The 19723-nt window shown below is 41.3% G+C and overlaps 1 protein-coding gene across 3 annotated transcripts in view; it reads left to right on the top strand.

Annotated features, from left to right (window-relative positions):
- Nucleotides 1-2026: 2026 nt before the first annotated feature.
- TSPAN12 (tetraspanin 12) overlaps nt 2027-19723 on the top strand; it is a 74627-nt gene continuing 56930 nt past the window's right edge. The window contains exons 1-5 of one of the 3 annotated variants that reach the window (XM_019668215.1): nt 2027-2515; nt 2765-2933; nt 3879-4014; nt 17561-17643; nt 18759-18894. In XM_019668215.1, the coding sequence (XP_019523760.1) occupies nt 3949-4014; nt 17561-17643; nt 18759-18894 (285 nt within the window). In that variant the 5' untranslated portion in view covers nt 2027-2515; nt 2765-2933; nt 3879-3948. Of the gene's footprint in view, nt 2516-2764; nt 2934-3123; nt 3487-3534; nt 3714-3878; nt 4015-17560; nt 17644-18758; nt 18895-19723 lie in introns of those variants that run through there. The other 2 variants (XM_019668216.1, XM_019668217.1) reach the window with 2 other exon arrangements.

Below are 19723 nucleotides of genomic sequence, written 5' to 3'. Positions count from 1 at the left end.
ACGAATGAGTTGCCTTGTGCAGTGAGGAACGCGTATTACCTTACTCCATAGCTGAGTTTTATTCCTGACTCTGGAACTGACACATATGAGATTGTTCATAAATAGCAGGTGTTATCATCTAAACTGAAAAGAATACTTCTGCCTTTTCTTGGAGGATAAGGACCTATCTTATTCCTATTATCTTCAGCATACTTACATTTAGTATCTTAGCATCTTCAGTAGGTATCACACACACTCAGAAGGTACTTAGTGAAGCATACACAGCTATAGAACTGCGTTTCTGCCTCATGGGCAATAAATAGACCATACAGTCTTCCTAGTGTGTTATTCTAAATTCAAGTTGTCATGCCCATTTTGGGATTCTTCTACCCTCCGTTTGTGCATACACACAAAATAATTATTCTCACAGAGCGAAATATAGAGCCCACAAAATGACAGCTGTGATGTCAAGTCTTACTGTGCTTCTGTAATCCTGGAGAAGAGAAAAATCAGAGAGGGAGGAAATAGCACCTGCCCTCAAGTTGTTGATGGGAGGATTACTAGAGGGAGGTATGGTCAGGTTTAAACCATCAAAACTGCCCATTTCTGCAATGTCTCAGATGTGCTGAGGTCTCCTCCACTGAAATGTTGAGCCACAGACTTTGATGACCGTTTATCAGAAATATTATAGCAGTAAGTACAGCTCTGTTTCCTTCTTAACTTGTGAAACAGGGATATTAATTTTAATTTATCAACTCACAGGTGAGGGAGGTGAAGGATTTGCTCTAGCTGAACCCAAAAGACTGCTTTGCTAGTTTTCAGGCATCTGTAAAGTGTTGCAGTGGTTTTCAAATGTTGCTGCTGATTAGAAATAACTTGGGAACTTTGAAAAATCCTAGGTCCCATTTGCAGACATTCTGATTTAATTGGTGTGGGGTATGGCTCGAGCATTAGGATTTTTTTTCAAAACTTCCTGAGTGATTCTAACATACAGCCATTTTGAGAATCACTGGACTAGAGTACTAGTTAGAGAGTATGATTCTGGATTTCAGTTTGGAATTGGATTTAACTAGAGATATGATATCGAGTGACTCCTTTAGCTTCCCTTGGTTCCATGTTATTTACTGAAAGGAGGGGGGGGGGTCATACGTACTTCTAAAGCACCTTCCTCTAAAATTGTATTATTCTAGGGCCTGTAAAAGTTTATGAATTACTGGAAGCCACTTAACCGCTTTCTAAAAATAGAAGAGGATCTCTGTTCAGTGATACGGGAATTATTTGCACTTTTTGTCAATTTCAATGTAGGAAAGTTTCTGTCTGAGGACTGTGTGGTGCCAACAGCATTCTGATGGTGGGTTGTTTCAGCACTTATCTGCTTAGAACTTTCATACATCCTAACTTAAACAGACACTGAAAGTGGGTTCCTTTACTCACCATGATTCCAGAAGATGCTTTGTTGGCAGGGTTAGAGTCATCTGATGAATGGCTGGACATTTTTCTTGGTGTTTTGTGTGAATGGCTATCTTTGTGCTCTTTTGGGTTTGCTACCTTACATTTATTTGGCTTAGTAAGTTGCTTACCAAGAATTGTCCTAACTCTAACCCAGACCACTCAGGGTCTCTTTTAGTCTTGGTTTTACTTCTATTCAAATGAGTGTGTGTCTCATCATTGTTCTGGTCATGCAGCAACTGACCCTAGTCAGGCGATAGTGGACAAGGGGCTCCAATTTTCCTTTTCCCTTAAAGAAATTTAAGAAGGACTCACATTCCTAAGTTTTCTTAAAGATGTGGATTGTATTTCAGGGAATTCAGATTTGTTAGTGAAAATTTATTTGCCACACAATATGCACAGAAATAATCATAGAAACGTGGACTATTATGAGGCATAAAACATCAACATTTTATATGGAGAATATGATGGTGTGATTTTTAAGTGTTCAACTTCTTACTTCTAAATGGGAAGGTATTTTTGGAAGGGTAGTCTCCTATTATTACTTTAATACTTTCTGAATTTCTGGCTAAAAAAAAAAAAGTCCCATTACTATGCGCACAATTCAAGATAAATCACCCACTGAAAGCTCAATCACTGGGAGAAAATTTTGCAAACTTTGTATTACTTGTGAAACAGTTAAAAACTCTTATTCTGGATGTCAGCAAACCTGGACACGTTTACTCCAGCGTTTCCATAAATGCTATTAGTGCACTGTGGAAGTGGGGAAGAACTATTATTATTATTATTAATTTTAATTCAGGGAAAGCAGCAAAGCAATGAGAAGGATCATAGGGCACCAAATTAGCGACACAGGAGGAAGTCCCAGAAAGGTTGTGAAAACTGGTTTCTCATTGCTGGAATTGGGTTGGGCCACTCCTTCACCCCCCTTCTCAAACACAAATATTTTCATATAATAAAAGCCTGTTTCCCTATGGTTATAACCCAGCCTCCTCTGCTCTGACACCACCATTTTAAAGGGGTTTACTGTGCGGATTTTCCCCCAAGTGCCTACGCTTTATCTCTTTCTGGACTTTGTCTCGTAGAGGTGAGGCGTCCCCTTCAGGGGCTCACGCCGGGTGAGGGGACAGAAACACCCACTAAGATCCAACCCCTGCAGCCAGCGGCCCGAGCATGCGCTGAGAGTTTGTGCAGCTGGCCCCGGCCGCCGGCGCTGCCTCGTCCGGACTTGGCGAGGACTTGGGAGGGACAGCGGCGCTGGGAGGTGGCTTAGCAGAGACTTTCCAGCAACTGCTGCCCAGGACTCTTTTTTTTTTTTTTTTTTCCTTTTTCTCAGGAGGCGGCGACGGCGGCGGCGGGGGGAGAGGAAGAGAAGGAAGCGTCTCCTGCTGGAGCCAATGCAGCCCTTCGGCTCTGCGGGAGGAGCGTCCCTGCCCCGATGAGCCCCCGCCGTGCGTCCCGGACTGTCCCCCGGCGGGCGTGGGGCGCGGAACCTCGCGCCGACGGTGAGTGGCCGCGCGTCTGCCGTCTTTCCTGCCCGCTGTCCCGCCAGCCCGCTGGCGGCTGCCCCGGGCGCTGTGTGCTAAAGCACTCACGGGGCTGCCTTTCTGCTCCCGGCCGCCGGCGCTTCCCTCCGCGCCCTGCCGGGGGCGCGCGGACGCGGTGGCGGGGCGGGTGGCCGCGCTCGGCTTTGTGCTCCTCGCTGCTGGGAGCGCGGGGTCGCGGCAGCGGCCGGGGCCGGGGGAGGGGACGGGAATGACTAACCCGGCGTCTGCACAGCTGCACCGGCCCTAATTCCCCTGCGCCACTCCCCGTCCCCCGCCCCAGGCTAATCCATCATTCCGGGGCTGAAACATCATTTCTCACGTTCTCCCAAAGAAACCCTAGTCGCCGGGAGGAATCCCGGCTCAGCGCTGCGCCCCCTCCAGTGCCTCGCGCTCACACTGGAGCTGCAGGATGGGGTGGGGGGTGCGCGGTGGAGGGGCCCAAGAATCATCCACGTGAGAGGCACGTTCGCACCCCCGGAGTCTCCCGCGGCGCCCGCGACCTCTCCAGAGGGTAGTTCGGTTTCTAACCTTTGGGACAGTTCCGAGCTGAGCTGTCCCCGAGGAGGGGCGTGGATCGAGGGAGGTTTTAAAGAGCGTCTCATCAGGATGCACAGGACAATGCCGCGTGTCCCCTGAGAACGCGAGTTCACTGTGCGCCTTCATTCATCCCGGGGGTCAATCTTTGTCTCTTCTCAGCAGGTGTTATCTGAAGCCGGTTTGGAATTTCGGGGAGTTTAGGTTACTATTATAACTTGAACAAATGACTTTCGATGTAGCGGTGTCTCGAATGAACTGGGCTTCGGACCAGACCGTGGACCCAGCCGAGGGCTGGCAGAGGAGGGGTGGGCTGGGGGCGCGGAGCGCGGTGGTGAGACGTTCCCGGTTGTCCCCCGCCCCCTGCAGATCGCTGCTGCTTCGCCCGGTGGGGTAGGATGTGGTGAAAGAATGGGGCTTCTCCTTCCCGGGGCTCACAATGGCCAGAGAAGATTCCGTGAAGTGCCTGCGCTGCCTGCTGTACGCCCTCAATCTGCTCTTTTGGGTAAGTCCCGCTCTTCCACCCCACCAACAGGTGGGGCCGGCTGGACGGGGTTTCCTGCAGCCACGACGTAATGCGCCGAAGGGCATGGTTAAGCATTAATGAATTACCTGGGATCACACCTTCTACTTTTCAGAGAAGTACATTTTGACCTTAACATGCCTTTGAGCTCGCTCAAGTCCCATTTGAAAAAAAGAAATCCACCCCTGGGTACGAGTGGCAGTAAAATTAGACTTGAAGTTAATCTAGGGATATAAATAAATGCACGTGCTTGTGCTTGTAGATAAGACAATGATGACACACTGCTCAGGGAACTGCTTGTTTTCAGGAATTTCAGATAACTGTGCAAGCCATAAATTGTTTCCTTACGTCATCTAGCCTTTAAAACCTGGTTGTGGCCAGCAGTCTTAAGTTTTATTTTGTGGGAATTCCTAAGATAGCCTACCCAAAAAGACTGGGTAGATTTTTCTAGGAGATCCCAATCAATCTGAAAAGGTGGTTTTCCTGTAACTATTTCTAAGTTGGCAAAGTTTTAAGGAATTTTGTGTACGCTTTTGGAAAACCCCATAACCATTTAAGGAAATAAAATACATTAAATTTAACAAGCTCATGGAAATCTTTATGCCCCATGAGCTAGTGACTTTTTATGCTTTGCACCTAGACATATTTTCATGAAGTGTTATTAATAATCACGTTATTATTTATAAAACTTATGAGGAAATATAAAAATTAAAACTTTGTTGCTTCAGGAAGCTGTCATGCTTAAGCAGATAATTTTTGTTGCCAATTTTGCATTCTATTAATAGCATATTCAGAATTTTCTGTTAGAAATTTTAATGCATAATTTATTTATTTGGCTGACTGGCTGGCATTGACCAGCCTTTTTTCATGGGGCTATTTATTACATGTGGTCTCTAGAGGATGACATTTTGGTTGAACTACTTATGGATGGCTGCATTTGAAGGTGACAAATTAAGCATTGCTTTAGTGAATAATCTGAAAGATATCTAAACTGGGAACATTTTTTTCTCCACATGAAAATTAAAGCATTGAGTAGTTAAATTCACCATTTGAAAATGTAAAATCACTAATTGATCTTATTGCAGGTTTTAATTCTAAAAATGTACATTTTTAAGTGGGTCATTAAATGACTCCCTTAGCTATATGGTATTAAGAATTCAAACTGTTTCTTTAAGATGTATAATAGTTATCACTCCAATTTACTAGTTTTCTTTTCCTACTTTATGCTTTTTAATTACAGAATCATCACATTTTGATAACCTTAAAAGGGGATTTAAAGATGACCTGGTTGAACTTCCTTACTGTGTGGATGAGAAAACTTAAGTGTAGGTTAGTGACTTACCAAAGGTCAAATAATCCCATAGTGACAGTGCCAGCAGCAAAATTCAGCTTTCGTGTTCTTAGTACTTTTACATGGATAATTACTGAGTTTTGAACCTTGGAATTATGAGCAATTTTTTTTTGTTATTCTTGTTTTGTTATTTTGTTATTGTTCAACAAAAAATAATGCTTTAGAAATTTCGTGAATAATCTGTGTTGTGTAGGGGAAAGAAAATCCAAATGATGTAACAAAAATATGGCTCTCCTGAGTAATGGAATTTGGTTAAGAATACCTACTCATTAAGCTCCTCCAGGGCTTTTGTGTCCCCAAAGAATGTAAAATGGTATTTCTTAGTTGTTATCCTGTACTTCACCTTCCTCACCTTCCTTGTGTGTTCTAATTCCGTATTGAGATTATTTTCCTCTTTCTCCAGCAGTCCCCTTCTCCCAATATCACCTTCCCTCCAACAAAATAATCCCCATAAACTGCCTAGTATGCGCCCTCCTGTGTTTTCCTTTATGTCATACAAAGATATATTTACTCATACCTGTTCATATATACCCATTCATGTACATTCAGATGTACATTCATGATATTCATTTGTTAACTTGTTTTTTTCATTTGGGTTATAATCACAGGAGTGGAATTGCTTATCTGAGGATATGTAACAACAATGGCAAAATAGCTAACATTCTTCTGTTTGCCAGGCTATTTAGTGCCTCAGTTTCCTAGTCTGTAAAATGGGAATGATAGTTTCAATTTTTTTTTTTTAGAGTTCTTGTGAGGATTAGAGTTGATACATGTAAAGTGCTTGAACAGTGGCCCTTAGTAAGTGCTACCTATGTAGTAGTGGTACTTATTGTTGTTACTATTGCTACTACAGTAATGATGCTGAATAATCATCTCCTGAAAGTAGATTACCAGGATTGCTGAGTCACAAGTATGCTCGTAGTAGTAACAGTAGTTATTGTAATTGTTGTAACTAATACTGCTACTACTGTTACCATCATTACATTCCTTTGACACAGCAACCTGTCCTGGGAATCTAGTCCCTAGAAATATGAGTACCCCTACGCTCATTGTATGCACACAAATATTTGTTGCCATCTTGTTCGTGTCATGGAACTTTTTAAGTTTTGCCAGTCTGAAAGGTTTAGTGTTATCTCACTGTCACTGTCACTTTATTTTTACTTCCTCCACTACCGGTGAGTGTAAGCATGATATATATATATATATATAAAATTTCATAATTCACATTCATTAAATATTTAATATTTACCATTTAGGTTTGCCCTATTGTTTGTTGCTTTCATTTATGTTATCTGTTGCTATATAAGAAACACATTTTTCTATTTTGTTTAATTGAATTGTTCTCTAGAATTGGGTATATTCTTTCATATTGTTCTGTTCTCTTAAAGCACCCATCTTTCTTGTCTTGGTTAAAGGTTTCTTTTTCTATACTGACCTTAAGATTATTTTATACAATTAAAAATACCTGTGGGACTTTGGTGGAATTGTATAAAATGTATATGCTAGCTTTGGGGAACTTGGCATTATTCTTTCAGTGTTAAAGCAGTGTTGGCAGATCCTTCATTTCCTACCAATACTGAATCAGAAGCAGCTTACTGCTTTGTGCCGGGCACAGATGTGGCACTTCTTACACTACTCTCATGTAATTCTCATAACAGCCCTGGAAAATAGTTTGTTTGTTTTTTTTTTTTTTTTTAGGCAAATAGAGAAGTTTAGTAACTTGCTAGTAAGTCATAAAACAGGGATGCAAAGTCCAGTTTTGTTTTTTTTCTCCAAGTGGGGGAGGAGCTGTACTTCTGGAAACGGTGGGGAATTTATTTGCAGCGACATAAACATCTTCAGTAGGAAAGGATTAGCTGTCTGATGCCCACTCCAAGTCCTCCACAGCAGTGCTTCTTAAATGTGCTGCGCACATGTGCCCAGTCTCTTGGGCATCTTGTTAAAATGCAGATTCTGATTCAGTGTGCATGGGGTTGGGCCTGAAAGTCTGAATTTCTAAAGTGCTCCTCTGTGATGCGGATGTTGCTGGTCCACATCTCCAGGAGCAAGGCTTTTATCCTTGTTTTTCATTCCTGTTGGAATTAGAAGCAGAACCCACCAGCACAGCATATGAGCCCCACTTCTTAAACCAGACATCACCGGCTGAAAATGTAGAGGGCGATTGTACTTGCCTCAGGTTTTGCAAGATTGAGTAACCTGCTCTCATTACCTGTGAGATCAAGAGTTGTAGCCGTTTTATTTTTGTAAGCCATACGATGGTGGCGACAGGACCGGGATGAGTAAGGGCTACGCTGGAATCGTTTCATATAATATTAAGAATGGGCCTGCCACTATGTTACATACTTGAGTTAATAAAAGTTCAGATATATCTTCATGTCTATAAAATTTCAATGTGCATTTTAAAACTCAGGAATTTCATACCCAGTTGCCCACCATCTTGGTTGAATTCTTCATAATCAATTATTGGGCACGTCTTCCTACATATCTCTACCTAAAGTATTGGCTACTAACTTTTCTGACATACATTTTCCTAATTTGTAAATCATGTTCATAAAGTATATAATACATTGAATTAATTTAAGGACAAATTATTATATAATTCATGTAAAATAAAAGAAAAAGACCTACAGCTTTTTACTCTTTGCTCAGCATTTTTAATAGACTTTTTACCGTCTATTTCTACTATACTCTCTCCCCTTCTCTGCCACACAAGGATTTTAGGGAAAAGAAAAATAACATTGGGAAACACTGGGACCTACCCAATTTTGTTTTGCTGTTCTGGGAGTTGAAAATCAATCTGAGTGATTATTATTATTAGTTAAAAAGTATGTCTAAAAATACTAAAAATACATAAAATAGACATGTCTAAGAGGAAAAATCCATAGCACATTCCAAATCACAAATGCTCTGTACTCTCTTAATTGCTGTGCATCCGGTCACCTTGATTTGCCATCTGTTAAGTGTTCTTCCATGTCATGAAGAAGCACTATCCCAGGACAGCTCTACTGGGTTGGCAGACAGACACTGGACCTTGTAGGTTTGTCATGGGTGTGGTGCGTCTGTAATGGGGAGGGTGCGGGGCACCTGGTCCGCACGAGTAAACTGCTCCTACTACTCGTTTCAAGCCGTAGTTCACATTCTGGACACCATGGAGCAAGGAACTGGGTTATCTTAGCTTTAAATTTGTCACATTGTCACTATTTCTATTTGGATGGCATATCATCTAAATAAATGAACACTTTCCTCCAATTTAATGACAACTTCTGTGGCTTTATGATATGAGTGCCATTCTTAGATGGTCATTTTCTGCTGTTACGAATATACGGGTAAATATGGTTTTCTTTGGAAATTCCTGAAATCAGTGCACACTGCACATTCATCAAATATGTTTATTATTTTCTAAAAGTATAATATCCCATGTGTCGTTTTAAGCTCCCGTTTCTCATCAGCAGATGAGTCATTATTTTTCACTTACAATTCCTCAAGATGGTAGCAATAGAGAGGGACTACCCTGATGACATATGAAAAGAAAGCTGAAAAAGTGGTCAGGAGATCTCATTCACGCTTTGGGGAAACATGCAAAGTCGATGAAACAGCGGAAGGCTCCACATTCCCTTTGTTTTTCTGCTGCCGTCCGCAGTAAACCTTATGTGTCTGACCCACGCACACCCTACAGGCGTTCTTGCCAAGTAGACGTTTGCATGCCCATGGCATTCATATCGTCACAGTCAAGTGCTACTTTTTAAATTGATGCCCTCCACTTTATCCTATGAAAGGCATTCCAGTTTTCTTTAACTCTTCCTAAGGAAAAGTGGAGAATCCTCTAACAAATGATAGTGCTTTTTAAAAATAAGCTTTAGTGGGCTGGCCAAGTGGCACATTGGTTAAGAGCTGGCTTGGGACGCCAGAGGGCCCCAGTTCGGATCCCACATATGAGGGCCAGTGACACTGCCCTCTACAGCTAAGATGCTGAACAACAGCTCAACCTGGAGCTGGGCTGATGGCGTAGGCTGCAGCCCCTGCTGCAGTGGGTTGCCATGGGCTACTGTGTGTAGCCAACAGACAGCATGAGCGGCCAGCAGCTGCCATGAGCGGCTGTCCAGAAGTCAGCAACTGATGTGCCTTGCCCAGGAAGAGCGCAATGATGGTGCCAACTTGGGCCAGTGAAGCAAGGTCCTCCACAACTAGACTGAAGAACAAAACGACAGCAACTTGTCTGTTCCCCTTCCCCAATTCCCCAGCGCTGTTCTCATCCCCCAATCCCCCCCCCCGCAAAAAAAAAATAGATAAGCTGTAGTTTCAGGAACAAAGCCGATGCACTTTTTTATAGTGTTGCTCAGCTGACGAAGCTGGATAAACTGCATGCTTTTTAAGGAATGCATTTTGAGGAGAAGAGCATGGAGCACACATCCGGCTGCGGACTGGAGCGGTGGACCCTCCCTCGTCTGTCCCCATGGAGAACAATCACAGGCTGGGCCATTGGGGAAGTGAGGGTGGAGTTCACAGCATTGGACTGCATAGCAACTGCGGCGCAGAATGAGGCGTTCTGCCTTTCTTTTACCTGAAGTCCCTGTAGGATGACCAGATAATTTGTCATGGAAACCAGGACAATTTAAGTGAAGGGAGGGGATGTTGCTAATACTAATTATGCCAGGATTACAGAGGCTTAGATCCTGGGCTGAGCAGGATGTATGGTCTCCCTATCACCAGGCAGCGTGATGATCTATAAAAACTATTAGTCAGAACAGCTCCAAGGTGCTATTGATTGATTCAGCTCTAATTAATAGATGCTGATGCTTAAATGATACCCACAAGTAATCTTCAGAACTCATTTCAGCCATCACTTACATTGCCTGATTTTCCACAGCATTCTCCAGTAAGCATTCCGTGTTTGCTCTCTTTCTCGCTGCTCGTCCCTGGAAGGGCCTGGTAAGGCATGACTGACCGAGGGCACAGGGAGCAGGCACAGGGACATGAAACAGATGTGTTACTGGGGAGCGCTGATATTGGGCTGCAGCCTCCAAATAATCAAGAATTGATTTACCTTTACATTTCAAGAAATAACAATGGAAAACTTTTTTTTTTTTTAAGAAAAAGGAATTTTAAAAACACCTATTCCAATTTCTCCATTTTTAAGAGGAAAAGAAACTTGGGAATCGCTTCTCTAAGTTCTCTGTAGAGACAGAACTGTAAGTTCCCAGTTTCTTTTCTGCATTTGCTCTTTTCTAACAGATCTGACATATAAAAGGAACAGTTCAGGTAGGAGGTTTTAGATATCTGTCAGCCTTGAACAGAAATGATTGGTGTCGCTGTCACCTTATATGAGACTATATATTATGGAGGCAGACAGTTGAAGGATTTAGAAATCTGTTTTTTGACTTTGACTTTACCATGTGCTGAAGCTGTAAGTATACATTTCATAACAAATTTAGGGACTGTGCATACACATAATATTCTGATTTAGAAAACAACTTGATTCAATACTTGTTTTTACATAATTAGATTCAAGCAAAACCAGAATATATCTCCAACCCAGCAAATATCATACTTGTAAGTATTTGTTGAGAGCTAGCATTTTCTAAATGTTTTTCAAGGAAAGCTATGGCAAATATCCTGCTAAGTAGTACATTAAACGTATTTCTCTAAAGTAATATTTGTGTTATTTTCTAAATATTTCCTTGAACTACAAATAATATTTTGCAATATGGGAGACAATGTAGGAAGCTATAAAGCTAGTTACGTAGGAACTATATTGCTCCTAATAATTTAATCATGGTGAATGACAGTTGAAGAATTACTTTCACCTGGAAAATTAGTAGAAAATACCATTATTAGTAAGGAGTCCTGAATTACTTGCATAATTAGTGCTTCTAGATTTAATAACATCCGGATTAGTCATTGAGGTGACCTCATCTTATTTGAGCTTAGTTTCTTCCTATAACTTGAACTATATTTCCTGTTACCATTATTATTTTCTCAGCCCCAGTGTATAAAAATCATTCTTTGAGAATGAAATGGTTCTCAGACATTTAATGTGGCTGGAAATACCGTCATAAAAAAAAAAGCAGTTTCTTCTCAGAGTTGCTTGTTTGTTTACTATAAGATAAGGCTTTAGGTTGATATTATTTATTTTGACTAATGTTCCGTGTACAGCTACAATGCTTGGGTTACCACTGTGATACGAAACAGTAGGGCCAAGTAGGATGCAAAGTTTGTAGTTTAAAGGACTTTCGAGAACACTTAAGCCAGCTTCTGACCTGATATATGAATCTCTGATTTGGTAATTCAGCAAGCATCTCTCTACTGGAAAACTTCCAGCTATATAGAGAGCTTCATTCTTCTTAGAGTAGCTCCTAATTTTGCTAAAGTTCTCTAATAGTTTATCCAGCAAGTTGACATCCTCTCCCTTTAATTATTTTCTCATTCACTCATTTAACATATGTTGGGCCTGACGACTGGGCCTGGACCTGTGCTGTGTGATGCGGCTCTAAGCAGTGGTCTGTGTCTTCTAGAGGAGGGAGAAGGGTGGGTAAAATAGGAAGCTATAGATAACTGCTCTCTGAAGTCTGCACAAGGCTCTGGCTGGGGAAAGGGAGTTGAGCGGACATCTTGACACTCTAGCCGGTATTTGAGCTGGTCTTTCAACAGAAGGTGGCTGTGCCTGTGAGGACAGAAAGGCTGGGGTGGAATAGCGTTCCAGGCAGAGGGAGCTGCATGGGCACAGACGTGGGGCTTTGAGATACCTGCATAGTACACATTGGAGAAATGCAAGCAGGTATTTTGTCATCCAGGTACAGAGTGTGTGTGGGAAGGAGCTGGCAGGAAACAGATTAAAGAGTGATTGCCGAGGGACAGTGTGTCCTGCTCAAGAGTTTAAACTTGATTCTCTAGGAGAGAGTTGGGGGAAGCGGAAGTAAGAGTTGAGGAGGAGCCATAAGCAGCAGCTTTTCGAAGTTCATAAGCAGAAGAACTTGGTCTCTGTCTTATAAAGCTAGCTAGCTGAAGGGTGACTGTAAGGTGGAATCTGGGAGGTGGAGCGTTCTATTATAAGGTGACTATGACTGCCTGGCGAGAGATGGAGGGCCTGAACTAGCCAGAGGTGACAGGAAGGGGGGGGGAATTCAGACGTGTTGCAGGAACAATCTGGAGGACTTGAACATAATTAGATGTGGGACCGAGGAAGGGGAGAGGTTCAGGCTGCCTGCCAAGTTGCCAGTGTATGGGATTGAAGCATTGACGATACCAAAGAAAAAGAGGGAGAGGCACACCAGTTTCCAGAGGCACGGTGGTGAGTTCAGTTTTAGAGGCCTTAAAATTGAGAATGGCCCTGGAGGTCCAGTAGGTAGCTGTATCGCCGCCCTTGACCCATTTGTTAGACCTTCCAATAGATGAGGTTTCCATTTGGAACTGATTTTAGAGTTGTCTTGTCTCCTAAGCTGACTAAGAAAGATTAAGAGAAAGCCCTGAGGTCAAAGGTGACTTAAGATAAAACTGGATGCTATGTATAAGCATCCTACTCTGTTTTCTCATCACTAAATCCTCTATGAAGTTGGACTTATTATTATAACGTTTTATATGCGAGAGAACCAGGGCTTATGAAAAACTGAATGGCACATCCAAAGTCATATGGCTAAAAAGAAGCAGAGCTGGAATTCAAACCAAGGCCTTTTGAATCAGTGGCATATCACTGTCCTTATGGTCAACACCATATGCCTCAAAATGATCTCTAAGACTGTGACCTGGCCCCTGCCTGGCTCTCTGTTCTTATCACCTGCCAATTTCCCTTCTTTGAACATGTCATGATGCTTTCCAACCTCGGGCCTTTGCTGTTCTGACTGGAATGTTCTTTTTAACCTCCTCCTCTCCCATGAACTTGACAATTATCCTTCAGTTCCCAGCTGTCTTAGAGAAGCCCCTTTGACCCCATGGGGTAGGTCAGCCACCCCAAAAGGAGTTCTTATAGCAACTTGTATTTTTTCTTCCCAGCACTCATTACAGTTTGCTGTTATGCATTTATATCTCTGATGAGTTGATTCATGTTTGTCCTTGTCACTCAGTAAATTTCACCATAGAATAGAGACGGTGTGTTATTGCCACCAGCGTATCTCCATCATATCGCACAGTACCTGGCAAAGAGCAGCTGATCAATACTTATGTTTTACATGGAAAAATGACTTCAAAACCCATGCTCTTAATCATTCTATCATACTAGAAGTGTTTTGGAATATGTCATTTATAAGAAATATACTTTTTTTGTTATATATGGAAGAACTGTGTATAATGACAACCACTGAAAATATATTACACAAAATGAAGAATCTGATAATTTATTATTGACACCTGTCTTAGAGCTATGATATTGAAAATTGGCTAAACAGCGTGTAAAAAGTAGAGGATGGAGAAACCCAAGGTCAGTTATTACTTTGAAGAATCATAAAGAGAGGAGAGAATTATTTATAACTGCAAGAGAATTTGAGGTAATTAAATAAAATAGCACATATTAATAGGTCTCCTGTCTCTATGAAACTTACAAGGTATTTAAAGACCCACAAATAGCCAAGCAGAGGGAGAACACATAGTCCCAGATTTAATTAAGTATTCCATGGTTCCTTGCTAGCCCTGTGTGTTTCAATAGGTTCTGTTATTGTTTAGGTATGGTGAGGCCAACACATCAGGAGACAGCTGCCATTGGAAAAGTAGTAGATTACACCCACATATCCCAAGAGAGTACATGTCTCATCACAGAAGGCCAGGAGGGGAGGCTCTGGGGTCCATCACAAGGCAGAGAGGTGGGGGACTCAGACAAATACTTTTATGGTGGCTTCTTTGATAGGGAACAGGCAAGGCAGGGTAAGTCGGTTTTGGATTGGCTAATTTGAATAGTTCAACAGCATTTGGAGTGTGGGGACTGTCTCTGGTTGCCTGGGGCCTGGACCTTGGGGTGATTAGAGCAGGTGTAGAGTGGCTCAGAGCGAGAGAGCTCAGTAAAGGAGGTGGCTGGGGGTGTGGGTGCCGATTGGTTGGTTTGCATTTGAAAATGAAAAATGCATCCCCGGGAGAAGGACTGCTCCTATAGGTGGGTGGAAGGCAGGTGGCCAAGACAAGGTAACGCAGGCATGTTATCAGCTTGCCCAGACCAAGGTGCGCCCAGCATAAACAGGAGGAACAGATGTTAAAGCATTAAGTTTACAGAAGCTGGAAGCATGGTTAATTCACTGGATAATTTTATTAGGGTTACAATCTGTTCTTCATCCCAGCAGAAATGAGGATAGCAGTAACTGGCCTAATTCTCCCCTGAACTGTGGTCCCAGGGTTCCTAACTGTTTTAGGCCATCGATCCCTTAGCCTCTATTCACTAAAGATTAAAGGTTATAGTATGGACATTCCGACTGAACCGAACCACTATAGTCTACCTCCCCACCCTCCTTGTTTTTAAGCCTGCATGCTGTCCAGTCTGGTCTCCTCACTGCCTGTGGGTATTCTCACGCTCGTCTCTAAACTTGGAGGGCAGTTAGTGACTGAACCTAAAGCCCCAAACACTGAAGGGGAGGATTTGAATCCCAGCTCTGCCTGTTAGAGTCTGTAAGACCTTGAATAGGCGACCTTCCTTTCCTGGGCTTCATGGCACTTTTTTTTTTTTTTCAATTTTTTTTTTTATTGTTAGTTTCAGGTGTACAGAACAATGCAATAGTTACCCTTTTCACCCTCATAAAGCCCCCCTCCCCCATCTACTGCCCTCCCACCCCCGATATCATGCTTATCTATTACAATTCCATTGAGTCCATTCCCACTCTCTACTCCATGTCCCGTGACTATATGTATATATAATTATATATATACATACAATATTATTCAACATCAGCTTCAGAAATACAATGCGGTGGTCAGGCCTCTACACCGACTTTCATGGCCCTTTTTCCAGTCTGTAATTATCTGATTTATATGTATATTCCTTGTGTCTCACAGGAGGCTCCACAAAACCTGCTATCTTGCTTCTCTGATTCATTGCTGAGTCTCTGAATCTAGCAGACAGTACAAGGCAGATAGTAGGTGTTGAATAAATGTTTGTAGCTGAACAGAGGCCAAATGAAGTCACTGGCTGACCTTCCAGGCAGGTAGCCATACCTCACTGTATAAGAGGTCGCAGAGCTGTATGTGTTCTGTTGCCTTGGTGCCTTTATCCAGAAAGCATGTTTCACAGCCGCTGCTTGAATCAGCACAGACACATTCCTCTCTTGCATATTCGTTACTTCATCATTTAAAGCTAATCTGTAGCACATAATGGTAATTGGTGTTCACTAAGGTGCCAGGAATTATTACAAGTCAAGCTAAGGAGAACTGCACTGTGTTGTGCTAAAGAAGATAAGTTTAGAAAATGTTCATCAAAATAGGAAAGACCTTAGGCACTTAGGGGTTGACCTTCAGCTTTTGGGAAAGCTTCCCAGGGAGACTCTTTTTGAACATGATCTAGATAGTTGCACTTCAAAAATCAAACCAACAACAACAACCAAAAACCTTGAATTATGAACAATTTCAAACGTACAAAAGTAGAAAGCACAGTATAATTAATCTGCACTTACCTGTCACCCAGTTTCAGTAATTATCACCGTAGCCTCATGACTAATTATCAAATTATTCAGTATACATCTCTGAAAGATAAGGCTCTTTTTAAAGAAACTTTAATACCACTGCCATACCTAAAATAATAAACAATCATTTCTTAACATTTTCAAGTATTCAGTCATGTTAAAATGTCTCCAGTCATCTCGCAAATGTCTCTTTGGGGTTGGTTTGTTTGAATCAGGATTCAGTGCAGGTCAACACATTGCGTTGGGCAATCTCTTAAGTCTCTTAATTTATAACGGTTTCTCTTATTTATTAATTTATTAATGGTTCCACTTGCCAGGTTTTTTATTTTGTTTTGTTTTTTTAATTGAAGGAATGAGATCATGTGTCTCGTAAAATTTCTCATATTCTTGATTTTGCTGATTGCATCCCCCTCGTAGCATTTAACACATTTAAAGCTATTCCTTGTGATTCCTATAAAACGATAGAGCTGGAACCTTGATTTAATTCAGGTTTGACTTTTAGGTGGAGATATTTCAAAAGTATCTCTGTGTACTTCTAATTGCATCATGTTGGGAGACAGTATATCTGGTTGTCCCATTTTGCAATGCTAAGACTATCAGTGGGGGTCTGGTATTTTGTGTCAGCCTGATCTCTCCATTCTAAAAGCCCCCATCAGCCTTTCTGTGACACAGTAATTCTCAGCCCTGACTACACATCTGTGGATCCTTTATACACTTATGACACCCTGTCCCCAGTCCCAAGAATTGGTCCACGGTGGATCTGGGCTCAGTCGTTTTGTTAGAAGTCCTAGGTGATTTTGATGTACAGACAGGACTGAGAACCACTGACCTGATAATTTTGGCAGCCGTTGGGGATCTTTGCCTAGAAATTCATCATTTCAGAAGGCGTTGTTAGATCGTGATACTCTATCATGCTTTCTTCACATATTAGCAGAGATTCATCTATAAAAACTTTCATTAGGTGTTTCGTTCTTTAGTTTGTATAGGAAAGATAGGATAAATATTGGATTCTTATCAGTTTTCTGAATAGTGAGTTGAGTATCCAGCATCCTACTGAGATGGCCAGTGAGGTTTTTTTAAACATTATTATGAATTAAGATAGTTTAGCATATTTGATGTTTGAAACCATTGCATTCATTATTATTATTATTAGTATTTTTATGCTCAAATTGTTCAAACTTTAGCCAATGGAAGCCCTTTCAAGTTAGCTCCTGTGACCTTTTGGACATCAGTAGTTTTGGCTTGCTTCCTTGCTTTATGTATGACATTTAAGCTCATCTTGTACATTTGGTAATTTAGTTGTTCTAGGGCCTCTTCATCTTGTTCAATTCCTGTGCTAAACCTGGAATCAGCCATTTAATAGTATAGCTACCTATGTCCTATTTAGTGACATTCTATTTAGTGGATGACATGATTACAAGATGGAGTGGCAGATATTTATAGTAATAATAAGTTTCAACAGGTGGTAAATGGTAATTAGGAAAAGACATAATGATTATGCAACAAAAATTCCTCCCCCCCCCCCCATTAATCTAGCAGAAATGCTGCATAAGTCCTTGGTAACCAAGTTGTATTTTTTTCCTTCCAGTTAATGTCCATCAGCGTGTTGGCAGTTTCTGCTTGGATGAGGGACTACCTAAATAATGTTCTGACTTTAACTGCAGAAACAAGGTAGGCTTTACAATTAATGATGGATTTCTTTCATCAGGTTTCCTCAGGCGCTAGTTTCTAGGTAACTTTGCCTTCTGCTATTTAGATGGTAGTGCCCTTCCACAGTCATTTGGAAAGTTTTCTCTGCCCCTGGCAACCTTTGTTACAGAGACCTGCATTTTCTAGCATTCTCATTAAGATGGTGTGCTACTGGTCCTAGAGAACAATCATTCCTGGGTATGCTAATTAGCCAGTCTCCTGTCCTCCTGACAGTGTGTCTGAGGTGTCACATTTGCATATAAAGGACAGCACAGCTTCTTTTCTCTGTAAAATTCTCTGCCCACCTTCTTACTTTCATATTCCTGAGCTAAATTAAAACCAAGCCCACCAATGCCATTTTCTCCTCAAATTTCAAAGGTTGATCCACTAACTTCACAAGGTGCAAATTACTGAACATCTCCCAGCCTCAATTTTTTCACCTCTGAGTGGGGACTATAATATATACCCTTCTGAAATGTCCTAAAGGTGAACTGAGATACATTTTTGTAAAGTCCTCAAACAATAGAGCTTAGTAATGGTAATTTTTTGTTATTATTACTTTTACTATTGTGGTTGTAGTGATTGTTTTCATACTTTTATAGCAATAATCATCTCTCTCCTTTCCTCTTTCTTTTAATGTAGACCAATTTCCCTTTACATAGCAATTGCTCACATCTTGGAGAAGGGTCAGTTGCCAGAGAGAAAGAAAAGGCTGCACGTGGAGCCCCAGATCAGGAAAGAGGAGGGAGGACAGTCTCCTCAGCTGAAAAATGGTGTGGATTCCTCAGGCTGAGGCTTCAGAGCTAATATTAGATCATAGGTCGGCTTCTTATTGAGTCTTACAATGTATTGTAAATGAGTTGAGGTAGAAAGGTACCCCTTGTATAAAAAAACAAAACAAAACAAAAATAAAACAAGCAAGTACATTGGTGATAGCACAACATCACACTGACGTTGAAAATAGCAATACATTCATCGGCTTTGAGTCATGATGACTTCCAGGATTATTAACACAAATCACAGTTGGGTCTTGTACTGTCTTGGGTGCCTTTTGATTCTATTTTTTTTGTAACGCGACATTATTGTTCTTTTTTTAGGGTAGAGGAGGCTGTCATCTTGACTTACTTTCCTGTGGTTCATCCGGTCATGATTGCTGTTTGCTGTTTCCTGATCATCGTGGGGATGTTAGGATACTGTGGAACGGTGAAAAGAAATCTGTTGCTTCTTGCTTGGGTATGGTGCCTCTGTCTTCTCTTTCTTATGGTTGAAAATACCAACCAGTCATGTATTATTCTTTCATCAGTGCCCAAGGTTATATGCTTAGGGAACTGTGATAGCAGTACTCTAATTTGTGGTAATTGTTCAACATCCTGTGAGAAGGGAAGCGTTCTTTCCATGAGAGATGATTTCAATACAAGTGTTTGCTTTATTCAAATGATGAGATATGGAAATATGTGCTCTATTTAATTATTTCACTCAGACTATGTGTTGACGATTTTATTTGGGAGTATGTGATGGTATTTGTTTTGTTTTGTTTAGTGTAATAAGTGGACCTTATTACCACTCAAACAGGTCCCTCAGGACTACAACTGAGCAGTCATAATGGAACCCTGTTTCTTTCTCTCTCTTTTCTAATGAAACAAATCCACCATTTAACTCATATGGAAATTTAGATGGTCAGGTCTCAGGCAGACATTATTCTGGTACTGCTGTTACATAGGGTGGTATAAATGAGTCTCAGTTTCTATGATCTTAGTGGTTTTTTTTATGGTTTTTTTTTTTATATTTCTGAAAGAGTTGGACTAGATTACTTCTTAAATTCCCTTCAGCACTCAAATCCTGTGATTCCAAATCTATAATTAAACTTTTAATGAAAAATTAGCAAACTCTCTTTTAATATTAAAAATTTGAGTCAATTGAAAATACAGCTTACATATAGATTTTTGAAGCACATTGAGTGATAAAATATTGTATGTTAGCGAGGCTGCTAATATGTAATTGCAGACATATCAGATGCCCCTCCCCCACCCCCCAAATTAACTCATTGACTATATTCCTTTTT

The sequence above is a fragment of the Hipposideros armiger genome, unplaced genomic scaffold, assembly GCF_001890085.2.
Source record: "Hipposideros armiger isolate ML-2016 unplaced genomic scaffold, ASM189008v1 scaffold_521, whole genome shotgun sequence".
NCBI classification, from domain to species: domain Eukaryota; kingdom Metazoa; phylum Chordata; class Mammalia; order Chiroptera; family Hipposideridae; genus Hipposideros; species Hipposideros armiger.
The sequence above is the reverse complement of the archived record's forward strand: the minus strand, read 5'-3'. Positions and strand labels throughout refer to the sequence as shown.